General features: G+C 40.3%; 1 protein-coding gene and 1 long non-coding RNA gene across 2 annotated transcripts; one reads left to right on the forward strand and one right to left on the reverse strand.

The window, feature by feature from the left end:
• Positions 1-5,260: 5,260 nt before the first annotated feature.
• On the reverse strand, positions 5,261-6,096 carry LOC130692443 (uncharacterized). Its single transcript, XM_057515556.2, has 3 exons — positions 5,764-6,096; positions 5,567-5,650; positions 5,261-5,375 (listed from the first exon to the last, which is right to left on the reverse strand). The coding sequence occupies exons 1-3, from the start codon at positions 5,895-5,897 to the stop codon at positions 5,285-5,287; spliced, it is 309 nt and encodes a 102-aa protein (XP_057371539.1). The 5' UTR covers positions 5,898-6,096; the 3' UTR covers positions 5,261-5,284.
• Positions 6,097-11,611: 5,515 nt separating this feature from the next.
• Positions 11,612-12,538, forward strand: LOC130692450 (uncharacterized). Its single transcript, XR_009001412.1, has 2 exons — positions 11,612-11,646; positions 11,831-12,538. It is a non-coding gene; the product is annotated as an uncharacterized LOC130692450 (long non-coding RNA).
• Positions 12,539-17,535: the final 4,997 nt, after the last annotated feature.

The raw sequence follows: 17,535 nt of genomic DNA on the forward strand, positions 1-17,535 counted from the left end.
GCGGCCGAATTCATATCCTTTTCGAAACAGTTTCTTTTTTTTTTTTTTCTTTTGAAGGGTGTGCGCTATTTTTAATCGGAGAGCCGTGACTTGATTTCTGAGACACTGATGTTACCCCCTCTGTTATATATGTGAACCCCCCGTTTGGTGGGAGTATGAGAGAAAAAACCAAACAAACAAGAAAGGAAAGAAAGATTACCAATAGAAGACGAAAACAAGGCCAACGAATAATAATCACCATGGGCGGCCCACGTCGAAAAAGATAAAAGAAGTCGACGTTTAGAAAAAGAAAAGATTCTTTCCCTCATTCTTTTTACCGCGATCGAAAACTCACAAGAGGCGGAGGAACAAAAAAAAAAAAAAAAGAAAAACCTTTGCTTTTAGATCAGGTCCGTTTCGTTGGGTTAGGCTTCAATTGTTTGAGAAATTTTCTTCTTCCCATTTTGTTGTTGTTGTTTGCTGTTGTAACCACAAGGTATGCCCACTCTCCCTTGTTAAAGAGCCTGACCGCCCTCTTTGTCCTCAAAGGATATATTTTTTTTTTGTTTCTTCCACCGTGTGTGTACTCATTAATTGCTGCAACTGCTATCCTCATGCCCCCTCTCATTTCGTATACATATACAATATGTGTCTTCCCTCCCCTGATCTCCTCCTTCTTATAGCCTCTTTGTAAACGGGGATCGTCTATAGTGAGCCCTCCACCAAATTGGAGGTTTTAAACGCACATATAAGCGAGTGAAGAAAGAAAGAATGCTAATCGCCGTGATTTATACGATCCCACACAGTATATTGGTCAACTTTCGAATATATATCTTAAACGGCGATGACAGGTGAGAACAATCACGACCTTTTTTTTTCCTCATTGCCTGGCGTAAATATAGTTAGATGTATAACGGAGTTTCAACAACAATGCGCAGCATGGTAGACAACCTGCAATCAGCAATTCAACAAATGGGAAATAAATGGCCGTATGAATCCGAATGGGACATACCCACAGCTAAGTTGCATTGCCCTATTACTCGATAAAAAAAAAAGAAGACGCTGCCTCTTTTACATAACTTTCTTTCTTCTTTCTCATCAGCTGTAGGCTAGACATTCTAGTTAATCATCTGCGATGAATAAAGGCAGGCTCGATAATAAGACGAAAGCGGAGAATAAATAAAAGAAAAGGTGGCCGCGTCCCAGCTTTTCTTCCTAAAGTCTTGTTATTTCGTGTGGGAAACGACCGATGGCGTTTAAACGTTTGCATCAGCGCCAAGTTAGAAAGACATCGATTTGTTTTCACGAAGGCAAAAAAAAAAAAAAGGAAGAAGAAAACAAACGGCCCGGATGACAGGAGGCTCTACGTCGAGCGATGAGCAAAGTCTTGATTATCACGAAGAGTTTTTAACAAGGAAACCAAAAGATCTATAGCTGTTTATGAGAAAACACAATAATAACACGACAGAATGAAATGTTAATTATCTGGAAAAAGAAATTGTTCAAATAAAAACAAAAACAAAAAAAAAAAAATCTGCGATGCAAATCCCGGCTGCCGCCACTGCCGCCGTACAAGTATTGTATCGTTCGAATTGATCATTGATGTGCGGCTGGATTATTACACAATGTGAAGGCTATAGCGGCAGGATATAAATCTATTGAGCGCGCGCGTTCCTCTTCGAATAAGCGCGGATACACGCACAAAGCAAAAGGAAAAAAAAAGCTTTAGTTTGGGATGACGGCGACGTGGAAATATGCGATACAAATCGTCACGAACGGCCCCGTCTCTCTTAGTTGAAAGGGCCAGCTATTTTCAGGAGCCTGGAAAAAAAGGTACCGTTCGGGAAGGGACTTGCGCACGCGCCTCCTTTTTTTCTTTTCTTCTGCGCTTGCACCCGCAACGAAGGCGCATCCCTTCTTTATAATTAAACCATAGATCAAAGAATCGAGCGAGACGGAAGGAAGAATTATGTCCACCAGCCGCAACTGTTGTACAACAACAACAACAACTAAAGAGCACGGTGCGAAGCCAACGTTTAACTAGGCACAGTATAGAACGAGACGGTAGGAAACATACATAAGCACATGCCAAAGAGAAATAGATGGAGATGTTCTCTCTTCGCTTCATGCAAGAATGTCGATTTCCTTCCTCTTTGTTGTTTTTCTTTCTGAGGAATTCTTGCGAGCAAAGCATCTCTCAGCCGCCAGCGAAAAAAAAAAAAAAAAGGATGAAAGAAGAACATTCGTAATATATCATGGAGCAATATCTGTCGACGCTAACAGCGTGAGATGACACGGCCAATGGCTTCCACGTGTGTTTGATGTCATGTTTAATCACACGGGACCGAAAAACCGGCGCGACGAACGGGACCAAAAAATCCTGCCACGGCTGTTCTTACTCTGCTAACCCCGCCTTTCTTTTTAATGTTAACGTTCATTTCTTTTCATTCGCGGCTTTGCGCCGCTGTCGCCACACGTAGTCGACTCACGTTCGGCTCCGCTTCTTCTTCCGTTTCGCGTGTCTATTTTTTATTTGCACGCCGGCGCGGCGCGTGATGTTTATTGGAAGTCGAACGGACTTAGAAGAATCGTCGGACGGGAGAATGGAGAAAACAGGCACGGATACAAATCAACGGAGAAAAAACTAGACACTTTTGCGGCCTCGTCGCCTATCAACTTCATCCTTTCCGATCATTAATATAAAGACTGTTATCATTACGGCGAATGCGCTATAAATGTACAACCCTTTTCAACACGCCTTTCTTTCTCCTGCCCTCTCTTCCGTGTTTTGCCGTGCTTGATTGAATCGTCAAGGTGCACCGAAAGGCCACAGCAGCCGTATAGGAAGATGACGACCAATAAGTTTGATTTACACGCCGGATTTTCTCCAGACACGTCGCCTACCGGTTCCAGGTACTTCGCGTAATCCTTTTGTAAATCTTTTTTCAATTTCTTTTTTTTTTTTCCAGCATTGAGATTTGGCTGTGTGCGTAATCACGATTTTATTGCATTCGCCATCCATCGTTTTCTCATATCCTCGTTGATGGCGCATCTATGCGATTCGGGTCAGTTCATTCTGAGATCTCACGCCTTTCGTGCTTTCCTCACCACTTTTTTTTTCTTTCCCATTCGTCGTCATTTTAACGACTAGCATCTGACAAGACGCCACAGTTAGTTTTCATTGTGAATCTTATGCACATTTCAGTTCGTCTTTGTTTTAACCTCAGTTCGCTCCGTCTACACCAATGTCGTGATTAGCAAAATTTCATAGCGTCCCCCTCTTGTTAACGTCCATCTTAAGAACGACTGGCTATCGTCGACGAATGCGCTCTTACATCATACGGAGGAAAACAAATTCAGAATGTTTTGTAGGTCATCCTGGAGCTCTTTCTTTTTCTCGCTAACTATACGTGCATCAGCAAAACATAGAACCTCCAAAGGGTCAAATGGAATATACATTTATATCTCACATATACATATATAAGATGTTGTATATACAATACACACATGGAGAGAAAGGCCCCCTTCTATCCCCCCCCCCCTTTTTTCTTTGGTTCTTCTTCTTAGAGACAAATGTTCTTCTCCCTTTTAAAGCCGATTTACACGTGGCTAACCTCTTCAGCCTTCTTTTGCTCTTCTTATGTAACTTGTTGCCTACCTTCTTCCCTCTTCTTTTTCGGAGGGGGGGGGGGGTTCTTTTTTTCTTTTCGCCCCGTTATTTTCTTATTATCATAATTTTTTTTTTTGCCTTTGTTGTTGTTGTGTGTATACGTTTTGCCTTCCATCCATCCGGACTCTCGACACATTTGTAGACATTTAGGAAGGCCTCGGTGCGTACGCGGACCACCGGAATGATAAACAGCCGTAGTGACAAGGTTCACATCTCCGTGTGTGTTGATAAGCATCCATCTAACGAGCGGCCTTTTGTCAACCTCTTCCTCGGTGTTCCAGAATTTTGTTGCGTTTCGTTTTTCTCTTGTGTGTATTTCTGTTCGTGGTTTTTCTTGCTGACCATTTGTAGGGCATTTTTTTTTTTTCGTCATGTATTCATCCCTTTCTTTGTGCCTTTACTATCTTTTTGCTAGAAAGAAAGGAAAAAAAATCAGAAGACCTTTTTTTCCAGAAAGAAGAGAAACGATCTCCAAAGAGTTTAGAAAGTTTTGCTACCATAGCGGTAGTGGCTCTCCATCCCTCTTTTAAACGTCTTTTAACTTTTTTATGTCCTCAAGGGGGTCCCACAGAACTTTGAAAATCCAAGAACAAGTTTGCCACGGCATCACCTGTACGACGTTATGACAATAATAAGGGTTCGAGGTCGAAAAAATACGCAATGACGACGACCAACCACGAGAGGCTACGCATTTTTTTGCCACCTTTCAAATCATTTATGGGCTTTCGAACATGTACGTGTTACCTGTGTATGTTGTATTTTGAAATATATATATGTATTTTTTTAATCTTTTCCTTGAGGTGAAATCATGGAACTTGCGGGCTTCCATCATCGGACCTATACGGCGAGAATCCATCATTTCTCTTTTAATTTTTTTTTCCCTATATTTTTACGACGATGTGGGCAACTCGCTCGAGTTAGCACACACACACACACACACGTCGACGTAAGTGGACGCGGGATAGCTTGCTTTATATGCCGGCCAGGTCAATCGTAAGGCATCGGAAGTGGCGCCGTCAACATTCACGATCCATAAAGGCTAGTCGGCTGATTATTTACGATCCGAGTCTCACTGTTAACCGCGCTGTTAACGCTATACACCCAACCACCACTAGGCACCACACACGCACCATTCCGTCTACATTTCGTTATAAATCCGCATCATGAAGGCGAAATAATATATGCACTATGCCATATCGTTGTTTCTTAGCTTTTTTTATTGTGATTTCCATATTTCTTCTAAAAGCCGAATTTTATTCAGTTTTTTAATACGCGGAATTCATATTAGCGCCGTTCGGGACTGCTTGTGTCGTATAACTTGACGTAGCCGGACGCGCAATAGGTTTAAATTTGGCATCCGCCTATGCATGTAGTCGCACCCTTCCATTCCGGAGAAAGGAAGGCGAGACAACTTTTGCATTCACACAATAATCTAGTAATAATAAACGTAATGATAACAATTTGGTTGGGCCTTCTTGTTGCAAAGCTTTTGCCATACGAATGACTAGGAATTGCCATACCATCAACAAAACGTCTTTTTCATTTGGGTGTATTCCTTTTGCGAACAGTTTTCGAACAGCATAGACAGCTTTCGTTACGAAATTCGGCGAGAAATTTGTGTTGGTATGTGCGGATTCATTCAATGTGTAGCCGTTCCTGCGCTTCGGATGGCGAGGGTTCCTCTTCGGAATATTTTTCAGTCAGCCCCAGTTTTTCTCCGGTAACCCTATACATCACCGTACATCAACACATTATAGCAAAATAAAAATAATAATTTAAAAAATCAAGACGGAATAGAATTACGAATTTGGGGTGAAGAATGGGGTAGGCAGGTATGCGCTTTGCCAGACCCAAAACAGTTGGAAAGCACGATATAGCATTGACAAGGAAATGCGAAAAAGGATGTAGATCACTTACAGCAAAACATGTTTGCATTGTTCAGCTAGTTGATCAGGTTCTCCTCCGAGGTGGCAGGAATCAGGATATTGTTCATGAAGCGGACTGTGGGGAGGGTCAGAAAACTGGTTTGAATCTCTCTCTCTTCGACAAATGCTCTTGCAATTCTTATAACGTAGTCTCTTTCTTTTTTTCTGCTCTTAAAATATATTGCTTACTGTTTTGCTTTACGGAGACCTACCGCTGCCAACAGGCCGTGACCTAACGCTTTAAAGCTGGGCCACCAGCCACTCTTCTGTTGTTTCTCATTCGGCTCGGACTTGATCTCCCCCTGCGTTGAGGTGTTCGCCATCGCGACGGGTAACTTTTTATTTATATTTGAGGAGAACGAAAAAACAAAAACACTGTGGATTAAACAAGAAAAAAAAAAAAAAGGGGAAACACGAAACTCGTTTTTCTCAATTCATGTAATTATACTAGGGGCAGGTAACAACAACCGCAGTCTTATGTTAAATGGCGTATGAGTAGCTCTTTTCAGATTGAAATAACGACTGACCATCGTCCAAAGAGGGAGTAATAAAAAGTCGACGATAGAACGACGTCGAGCCCGACAAGTCGTTAAGCCCTAGCGGATCACCATTATGTGGAAACTGAATTGGATATAGAAAGTTCCGCCTAAGTAATGGACTCTTAAGAACGTCCGAGGAACCGATGGCTTTTTCCCACTTGTAACTAGATACGAATGGGCAACGCATGCAAATGAAGTCGCGGCAAGCTCTTCTCTTCTTGTCTTCCTCCAGTTGGATTTCCAGTGTTTTGGATATGTTTATTCTCCTCTGTATATAAATACGCAGCCATCGCTGATTATCGTTTCGGTTGGTTATTGGTTGTCTACATTTATTGCTATACGAGCTATGATGACTACGACCAGACGTATCATCATAAAGATTCGTATTTACAGCCTTTTCTGTTTTCAATGGGTGATTCATATACACGAAAAACAAATGTAATTTTGGATTGTTTAGTCGTCTGCAGCATATACAAACGCCATCTATTAAGTATTTATAAAAGCACGGCCTGCTATCTATGATTTTTTACCTACAGCAAAGTCGAATATTTATCCTGGATAACGCTGTCGCATACTGGCGCGCTATTATTAGCAGCACGAATGTTCAGTGTATTTAAAAAACAGCTGACTTAATGAAAAATTGAACAATTTTCCCGGAATCAGTATTTAAGTTTAAATACATTCTGAGATATTCAACCAATTTCAGTGTCAGGTTTGCCGATGTTTGATGCAAAGTTCCCAAGTTGATTCCCTTCGCTTTTTTCATTTTATTAAGCCTAATGTAAAAAAAAAAACCAATTTTCATGTTTAGAGATCAATTTCGAATCGGAATTATATATTTTTAATGTGTCGCTTTTAGATGATTGAATTTTGGGAAAAAAATTTAAACCCGAAAAAATAAGCCCAGCTTATCCGTCTTATAAAAATTGCTTGGTAGTTTGCGAGGCCTCCGCTAGATGCTATCACACTCGGGTGACCTTAACTGCGAAAAAGCAAAAAATTTTAAGCCCGACTTTTTCTTTTAAAATTTTTTTAACAAACAGCAAGCAATAATACATACAATTAAAATTTAACAGGGATCACGAAAATAAACTTAGTTTTTATGTAGAATTTACGGTTTTTGAATAATCTAAAGTATAAAAGCAGATGCGCAATAACAACTATGATAGCGCTGTATTGCTCTATAACTATTTTGAGTGCGCATAATTCAATAACCTTATAGATTACGGGCAAACTAACGTGTTAGTTAGAATTGGCGTTCAATTTTGAGTCTTACCTGTTTATTTTTTTTCGAATTCTGAGAGATGTCGCGTTTTGATGATTTTCGTAAAAATAAAAACTTTTTCAATTTTCGTCAAATTCGAGATTTCGTTAAAAATACATAATTCTGATTCGAAATTGATCGCTGATCACGAAAATGGGGTGTATTTTTATATTAGGCTTCTACTTTTTGAATTATCCGTAAAAAACAGAAAATCAAAATGGCTTCCCGCATGCGTATTTCTAATTCAAAACAAGCGACTAAAATTTGTCTGCTAGCCCCCCATTTAGTGTCATCCAGTGGTTTGACGTGTGTACGTCCTTAAATGTATCCTGGCATCTATTTGTGAAATTTAGGCGAATACAAACGTGTCTTTTGTGTTCCTGAATTGTGTATTGGATTTGAAGTTGATTGGATGTTCCGTCTCTAAATGTGTGTAAGTGTATACTTAATTGGTATTTCCGCATCTTAGCATTACGACATCACCTTTTACTTTCTTCAAATGACATGACTAAATTTTTTTCGGATGGTGACTTGTCCGCGATGCCTTTTTTTTGCATCATCGCTGTTTTTTTCTTTTCATATGGCGGCCATTTTTTGCCCGCCATATCATTTCCTCTCAACACGTTGTGGGCCGTTGTTGCCCACCAGCAATTTTTTGGCTAGATTTCTCCCTACCCCAGATCTACGTTTTTTTTTTTTTTTTTTACAGTTTCTTTCTTTTATTGCAAATGATTTGCATTTTCTTGGCTTTTCACCGACAAAACACAAATTGAGATTTGCTTTTTTTCTCTTTCGTTTTGTAAACTATTTGAAAAGTTAGTAAAATCGTTAGTATACCTACACCAAGTAAGAAAAAAAGGGTGAGATTGATTAAGGCAGGGACTAAAGCAAACCCGAACCGTTACAGCTACAACTAACAACCGTGGATCGAAAGGGAAGTGCAAATTGCAATTTCAGTGCATAGTGAAATACTCGTAAAGCCAATATGCTTAAAGGGAAACTAAGGTAGGGAAAAAGGAATGAGGAACACGTTGATATGACACAGATCACAACAAATGGAAAAAGTAAAAAAAAAAGCCGATTCGGCCATACTAAACCGTACCATCTTCTTTTCTTCTTAATCCAAATGGGCGTGAATCTCTGGTTCTCGAGGCGGCGACCTTGTAGCTCCCACGACGATCCTCGTTGGGCCTTTTCGGTCCTTTGGCCGGCCAATCTAGATACATAAAAGACAAAAAAACACAGTTAGTACACTTTAATTTATCAATGATACCTTTTATGGCGACGATCCCACGGCGATCTTGTAGCTCCCACGACGATCCTCGTTGGGCCTTTTCGGTCCTTTGGCCGGCCAATCTAGATACATAAAAGACAAAAAAACACAGTTAGTACACTTTAATTTATCAATGATACCTTTTATGGCGACGATCCCACGGCGATCTTGTAGCTCCCATGACGATCCTCGTTGGGCCTTTTCGGTCCTTTGGCCGGCCAATCTAGATACATAAAAGACAAAAAAACACAGTTAGTACACTTTAATTTATCAATGATACCTTTTATGGCGACGATCCCACGGCGATCTTGTAGCTCCCACGACGATCCTCGTTGGGCCTTTTCGGTCCTTTGGCCGGCCAATCTAGATACATAAAAGACAAAAAAACACAGTTAGTGCACTTTAATTTATCAATGATACCTTTTATGGCGACGATCCCACGGCGATCTTGTAGCTCCCACGACGATCCTCGTTGGGCCTTTTCGGTCCTTTTGCCGGCCAATCTAGATACATAAAAGACAAAAAAACACAGTTAGTGCACTTTAATTTATCAATGATACCTTTTATGGCGACGATCCCACGGCGATCTTGTAGCTCCCACGACGATCCTCGTTGGGCCTTTTCGGTCCTTTTGCCGGCCAATCTAGATACATAAAAGACAAAAAAACACAGTTAGTACACTTTAATTTATCAATGATACCTTTTATGGCGACGATCCCACGGCGATCTTGTAGCTCCCACGACGATTCTCGTTGGGCCTTTTCGGTCCTTTGGCCGGCCAATCTAGATACATAAAAGACAAAAAAACACATTTAGTACACTTTAATTTATCAATGATACCTTTTATGGCGACGATCCCACGGCGATCTTGTAGCTCCCACGACGATTCTCGTTGGGCCTTTTCGGTCCTTTGGCCGGCCAATCTAGATACATAAAAGACAAAAAAACACAGTTAGTACACTTTAATTTATCAATGATACCTTTTATGGCGACGATCCCACGGCGATCTTGTAGCTCCCACGACGATCCTCGTTGGGCCTTTTCGGTCCTTTGGCCGGCCAATCTAGATACATAAAAGACAAAAAAACACAGTTAGTACACTTTAATTTATCAATGATACCTTTTATGGCGACGATCCCACGGCGATCTTGTAGCTCCCACGACGATCCTCGTTGGGCCTTTTCGGTCCTTTGGCCGGCCAATCTAGATACATAAAAGACAAAAAAACACAGTTAGTACAGTTTAATTTATCAATGATACCTTTTATGGCGACGATCCCACGGCGATCTTGTAGCTCCCACGACGATTCTCGTTGGGCCTTTTCGGTCCTTTGGCCGGCCAATCTAGATACATAAAAGACAAAAAAACACAGTTAGTACACTTTAATTTATCAATGATACCTTTTATGGCGACGATCCCACGGCGATCTTGTAACTCCCACGACGATCCTCGTTGGGCCTTTTCGGTCCTTTGGCCGGCCAATCTAGATACATAAAAGACAAAAAAACACAGTTAGTACACTTTAATTTATCAATGATACCTTTTATGGCGACGATCCCACGGCGATCTTGTAGCTCCCACGACGATTCTCGTTGGGCCTTTTCGGTCCTTTGGCCGGCCAATCTAGATACATAAAAGACAAAAAAACACATTTAGTACACTTTAATTTATCAATGATACCTTTTATGGCGACGATCCCACGGCGATCTTGTAGCTCCCACGACGATCCTCGTTGGGCCTTTTCGGTCCTTTGGCCGGCCAATCTAGATACATAAAAGACAAAAAAACACAGTTAGTACACTTTAATTTATCAATGATACCTTTTATGGCGACGATCCCACGGCGATCTTGTAGCTCCCACGACGATTCTCGTTGGGCCTTTTCGATCCTTTGGCCGGCCAATCTAGATACATAAAAGACAAAAAAACACAGTTAGTACACTTTAACGTATCACTGATACCTGTTTTTGGTGTCGCCGATCCTCGGTGTCCCGCGGTCCACGTTGACGCCCAGAGATTGCCCTCCTAATTCATTGAGAACGAAATAAAAAAAAGAACAAAGAATCGCTTTTGATTAATCAAATAACAACACCTGTCTGCTTAACGCTAGCACATATCAAGTACACGAATGACAAACAGTTTTTGACAGATAGGTCCTGAAAAAAAATTTATCGTTAATGGTGAACAGGTTAGGGAAGTTGTTGGGTTGTTAATGTTAGTAGTGTGTTGGCATATTGTGCTAAGAGGTTTGATTGCCAGTTGGTGTGCAAATTGCAAAAGGAAAATGTGGGAAATATACGGAGTGCATTGCAAGGAGGCAGTGTGGTGCAAAAGTAACCCGTGTGACGATGATTGTGCCCTAATCATCGTTTTTTTCTAATCTATCTTATGCTAACTAGACTATACACCCGTGCGAAGGCAAAACCCGGTGCTTATATGAGGCTTTCGTGGTGTGAGCTTGATTGAGAAGGCGTGAAACACTACACAAAACACCCGGAGAGATCTATCTACACTAGTGTGCACCGTGCAAGTGTGTGAACTACTGATCGGAATAGCGGATTTTTTTTTCTTTTTTTTTTTTAAATTGAATTGCTCGAGGACATTGATGTATTCGAGGTCACTGCTTATGGGTAGATCAATAAGGGTGAAATTGGCATTTCCTCCGATTATGCTGAAATGTTCCAAAAGCCATTGACCTTCAGGTTTACGTTACCTCTCCTTTTAAATTTTGTTGCCAAGAAGTGTTTTCATCTATTTTCATTCAGAATTCAGGAGCATAGAAATGCCCTTGTCTGACATTCAACTTCATGCTGTGTGGGGCGAAAAAAAAGGAAAGGGTAATAATATTGATGGTTACGTCATACTGTAATGGTACACCCGCTGGGGATGGCGAGCAACATCAGGGTGACATCAAATCGTATAAAATGGTACAGCAGAGCCAACTACAATCAGTCGAGTTTTTATCTTCAGCAGCTTCAGTTCGTCGTGCAACAATGGGTAAAGTATAACGTTTAATTAGAATAGAAATTGATGTTGATGTAATGCAAGGGTTCAGTGAATGATTTCCTTAAATGAAATGTTGGAATGAAATTTTCAAACTTAATTCTGTACATTTGTTTGCAATGTTTCAAAGTTCTATGGCATGTTAGCAATAAATTATGTCTTTCTTCCACGACTATAGGTATCTATGGCATTGCACTACTACTTACTGTACACTTATCGCTGGATCGAGCATAGGTGTGCCAATGGGTTCACCGGCTTCTAACTATGGTAGTTCTTAATATCAGACTTCAAGGGCTGCGCCGTACGACGTATGGAGCCCCCACTTGCTACAGTACAAAGGCGCCCGAGTACTACACCACAACATATGCGGCTCCTACTTACCACTCGGAGGCCCCGAAATACTACGCCGCACCAAGCTATTATATAACAATGTACGCCACTCCAACATACTACACCGCAGCTGCGCCGTCTTACTACGCTGAAGCTCCAAGTTACTACACAGCAGTTGCCCCTTCGTACTACGTGGAACCTATAGCTACTACACCACAACTTATGCTGCCCCGCTTTACTACACCGCAAAAACGCCAGAGTACTACGCTACCACTTACGCCGCTCCCAGGTACTACACCGAGGCTCCAGCTTATTACACAACAACGTACGCCACTCTCAGCTATTACCCTGAGCGACCAAAGTATTATTAATTGTAAAAATTGTGCTGTCCATCAAGCTTGATGACGGGATGGTTAGGTCTTGTTTTATTATTTGCTGTCCTCGTTCCAAAATGAGTTATTACCCTGCCATGTACGTATTTATCTATAACTGGTCGTTGCATACGTATGTTGTTTCTAAATGAGATGTTGAATACAGCCATAATGTCGTTACGGAATCCACCTGTTTTTATTCTTTATCACATAAAGCGGATGAAGCGATTTAAATTTATGTTCATACAACGTTGTAATTTCTAAACACAATAATGCATTAAGACGTATTAGTAAGAACTATATCATGCGTATTTGTAAATTTACTGTGACTTTATATATTCAATTGCGTAGCATGAAGTTGCATTGATTTATTGCGTTAGGGCATTGGTATTGTTATTGTTGTCGTGGTTAAAATCTATTTATCTTTCCTGTTTCATGATTGAATAGCAGGGTATGGCGACATTTTTTTTCATCGCTTAAATAAATATGCCTAATATTCGGCAGAGATATCAGTTTCGGTTGGCCAGTTATGATTTCAGTTTTAGGGAAAATAGGCAAAAAGGTTGCGCTAAGCACTTGATTGACATACTAGTATCTAGACCTGCCCGGATGGAGATCATATTGCTGTACTATATGATCTCCATCTGATAGCTCTTACATCTCTATTCAGTTTTGCATTGGAATGGGGGGCCAATCCCATACCAATGCTTGACGTTTCGAGTTGTAATTGCTTACAGACTCTCGTACTAGTCCCCATCATAGGGAGGGTACCATACCCAGTCGTTTCAAGTGCCGCTACATTAGGATGTTCACGCAACTATTATATACCGTGAATGACGACCCCAAACCATGTTGATAACACAAGCGGGCATTTTCCGTCTTAAACTAACTCTCATTTAAATTCAGTGAAACTATTGCACAATGTAATAAATGAGCCGTTTCAAGAAAATAGTGATAAAGAATATCCAAGGTAATTATAAAACAAAACACTTAAGTAAATGTTTAAAATTTTCAATTATTATGTAGCACTCACGAATTAGGGCGTGGCACCACGCACCCTTAATGACATGCAAGAATACTCCATATCACCTTGCGGCCGATTTTGGCACTAATGCGTTCATGTATTGGCTTGGTGCTATTCTAGTTGTGAAGGGAAAGTAAGTTGGAGCCAATCTAGGTTTGTCATTATTTATTTTTGGCATTCGTATACCTGTATAAGTGGCTCTGTATGCAGCCCATTGCGTCTAGTGGGCCATAATACTTCAATGATCCAGCTTTCTAAATTTCCGCTTTTGACAACCATGGCCTATGCCACATTCCCAGGGCTTATCAAGTCTAGTAGAAAAGTGTTTGTTCGTATTTACCGTACACTCTGTTGGCACCATGAATATTCCACAAAGGAATTTTTGAACGTTAGTTTACCAGGGCATATGCGTATAAGATTGGGTTCGATATATGATATACTTCCGCTTTTCTTTCGTTTTTCTCCTGAGTGAGTGAGTGATCTTCAGTGAGAGCATCTTGCAGGCATGTTGTAGCACAAAAAATTTTTTCTTTCAATTCCTGAATTCTTAATTTTATTATGCTAGGTGCTGCATTGTAATTGCAGAACAAAACCTGTACAACTATGATTCTTTTGTACAGCCGATGCAGTATGGAATGCTTGAATCCTTATCTGACTAGAATGCAAGTGTCCAAAAAAGTGATGTGTTGCACTCAGTGTACTTATCTTAGTGGTACGACTTAAATCATTCTAATAGATAAACATCAAAGGGCAAAGATCTGCATCCTGACTGAGGTTCCTCAGCAAATGCAGTAGCAAGTTCCCATGCAAGTTTTAGCACACAACTTGTTCGTCTGTGATTCATCCCGAACATGCATGCAGTATGAAGTGATGGACAGGCAAATGTACAACTATATCTCATAAACATTGATCATCTGCCTTATATGTGTTCATTGTTCTTCTAGGGGTGAAGTGTGGAAGATGCCAAAGGCCATTTTCATTACGTAGAGTGGAACTTAAATTTCTCTTGTTGGTTATTTCAAGGCAGTAATAACTATGCTGTAAACAATTCATGAAACATGGTCATCTTTTCCTCTCAGTGATGAGGTGAGAAAAATTTATGGGGTAAATTAAAGAATCAATAAATTTCTTTTCTGGCAAAAAAGGCATTGCAGAAGCAAATCCGAAAAATGGGCAAAAAAGTTATTCGTTCCACCCATCCCATAAGAAAATGCTGCAGAGATCACCAAAGTATAGAGCAAATGATTTCCTGTGGTCTGATCAACATGCTAAATCCACAAGACGTAAGTCATTTCGTTCAAAGAATTCCTAATGAAGATTTTCAGTTTCTTCTGAAGAATCGAAAACATTCATCTTAAGGACATGATCCTGACCCGTAGCAATTATCTTCACACAATGGTTGCAACGATTTTCAAAACCGAACAGGATCCAAGTAACGTAATATTAAAAATTTCTAAATCCAAGTGTAGGCAGGTCTTGAATGGCAAACGAGCGCCTAATGGTTATGAAGTTCGCAGTTTGCTCCACTTTCCGCGCCATTTCAAAATCCTCGCTGCCAAAAGAGTTGTTTCTAACACTATTCTTCTGGACCGGCGCCCACAGAACTAAATTTACATGCAAAGAGTGGTCGTGAGGATTTGGCTGATCACTACAGTAAAAACTGCAGAGAGTGGGTAAACTTTTACGTTAAGTGACCAAAACGATTGTCATTATAATATGTTTTCGTAGGTGCGTATTGTACAACAACGATTTGTTAAATCCTTGGAGTATCATCGTTGCAAATACAATTCGACTGGGAGAAATACTGCCGGTAAGACGATTGTTTGGATTAACCTACCTTAAAGCCAAAGATCTCTGTAGATTTTCGAAGAGCTCTTGATCGTATTATAGCAACGCATGCAGATGAAGATCTGCTGGATCACATTACCACAATTTTTTACGACAATTATGGAAACGATCCCTTTAAATCGGTTGCGGTCGACTTCAAACATAAACTTAAGTAATCCATGCTTTTTGCCAGTTGATAAAGCATTTTAAGGGTACTATTTGGCATCGGTTGTATTTTTCTGGAGGTTAAAGTCAAACAAGTATAGAAAGTACGGGAGCATTACAAAACTGAATGTCGCCACCCTTGACAGTGGATACAATTTGGAGTGCATTACCGTAAGTAAACTAGTGGAGCTTTGCAAATTTTTTAAAGAGATGTATCACCGTATGAACCGGGCATAACAGCGTTAAATTTTTTCACAGCTAGTTACTTCAAATAAATCCCCTGGTATGTTGCACATGTGACTATGTATTGTGCTTGGAAACGGCTGCCTGTGAGCTTTGCGCCCAGAGCATTGGTGAACACGGCACTCATTCGACGTAAAATACGTTTTTCACTCGTGCGTCATCAATGGGCATCATATAGTGAGTTCCTAGGTATGCAAGGAACTTTCGTCAGTGATAAGATTTGTGACTTTGTATCCCGGCAATTTTCAGGATTTAGGAAATATTTAACATCTCGAAGGCCACCAGTACAGCTGTTAGCTGCAGCTCCTAATCTATGTCGTCGCGGAATATGCGCTATGAGTAAGAAAAGAAAAAACAATGCCATGAGAAGTAAACCTTGGTAACCATTTTCTTCCTGGTTTTTACTTCTGTCTTTTATAAGTGACAAGATAATTTGAAGAAGCATATCTGGCCGATGACCGCTTCAATGTTGATTAAAATGGACGTGAACCGAATCCGCTTGCTGAAATCAGATATGGCTTCAAATTGATTGGAATCTATCGTAAATGCTGAAGCTCCCATTGTTTGCCTTAAGGGATGCCATATGAACCTTTGCTTAAAGTAAGGCAATCTGAATGCAGTCGTACTACAATACGTACATGAAGTTGTATCGCAAGTCAAATGTATGGCGAAAAATTTCGATCCTGATTCAGTTTAAGCCGAAGAACAATAATGGAACTTTACTTTCTAGTCTTCTCCAACAGACAGTCGTTTTACAAATCTACACCACGTATTACGGGGGGAATAGCTAAGTTTTTGAAAAAAAATAAAATAAAAAATGGGAAAAGTCGGGCTTATTTTGTAGGGCTTATTTTAAAAGCTGGCCGAACATAATTTCCCGCGGACAGCGCTGCAAATTCACCAGCCTCTAGCGGCTGAAATCAAAACTATTTTTTGACATATGATTCTCATTGTTTACTTTGTTGTTACGTTGAAAGCATGTATTTGAGTTTACTTCATCGGAATAGCTTGTTGTTTTTACCTCCACCCCTATTATTGATGTGCAAATTTTACGCTGCTTCGTTACCAACACAAAATATAAGCTGTTGGGCATAGAACAAGATAAGGAAGGAAACAAGTGGTTGTGATAAAAAAAAAAGCATCAGCACCACTGGCAAGAATGTAAACATGAAGACTTGTTATGGACAATATCTACAATTGGTACAAATGACACATGGGGTGAAACCACAGTATGACGAAATAGCTTGACGACGTATGACAACCGCAAAGTACGCTACAGCGCTAGCACGATGCAGCAGAAAAATCGGTGAGTGTATGCAGAGAATTACCTAGAAATCTGACCGGGAGGCGGCGATTTTTTTCATTAAGTTAATCGTTTTTGAAATAGTAAATTCTACTGCATCACGCTAGCGCTGTACCGTATTGGCGCGCTAGCATTGCGTCAAATGTTCGGTGTATTTAAAAAACAATTAACTTAATGAAAGAAATAGCAATTTTACCGGAATCAGCATTCAATTTTGAGTATATCCTGTGATATTCAACCAATTCCGATGGGTTTCAATTTTTTCAGAAAAATTTTTAAGCCCGACCGAGAAATCTCGGGCTTATTTAGTCGGCCTTATTTAGTCGGCCTTAAAAATTTTTTCGGTCAGTGTATGTAGAGAATTAACCAGAAATGTGACCGGTAGATGACAATAGCAGTAAAAACAGAAAAAAGGCCAATATTTTTATTTTTATTTTGGGTTAAACGGATTGCCATTATGGCAATCCGTTTTACCTATGGCAATCCGTTTTACATAAAAAAAAAAAAAAATGGCGGAAAAAAAAATCGCACTTTTTTCTTTTTTTCCGACACGTAGCCATCTACCGCTCAGACTCATTATTACTGGCGTAGGCAATTTCAGTCCATTGGATGCCATTTGC

This window comes from Daphnia carinata, chromosome 1, assembly GCF_022539665.2.
Source record: "Daphnia carinata strain CSIRO-1 chromosome 1, CSIRO_AGI_Dcar_HiC_V3, whole genome shotgun sequence".
Lineage (NCBI taxonomy): Eukaryota > Metazoa > Arthropoda > Branchiopoda > Diplostraca > Daphniidae > Daphnia > Daphnia carinata.

Coding starts and splice junctions, on each gene's coding strand:
- LOC130692443 (XM_057515556.2), bottom strand. CDS start 5,897: ATGGCGAACACCTCAACGCAGGGGGAGATCAAGTCCGAGCCGAATGAG. Junction 5,651..5,763: donor GGTCTCCGTAAAGCAAAACA/GTAAGCAATATA, acceptor CCCTCCCCACAG/TCCGCTTCATGAACAATATC. Junction 5,376..5,566: donor CAATGCAAACATGTTTTGCT/GTAAGTGATCTA, acceptor GGTGATGTATAG/GGTTACCGGAGAAAAACTGG.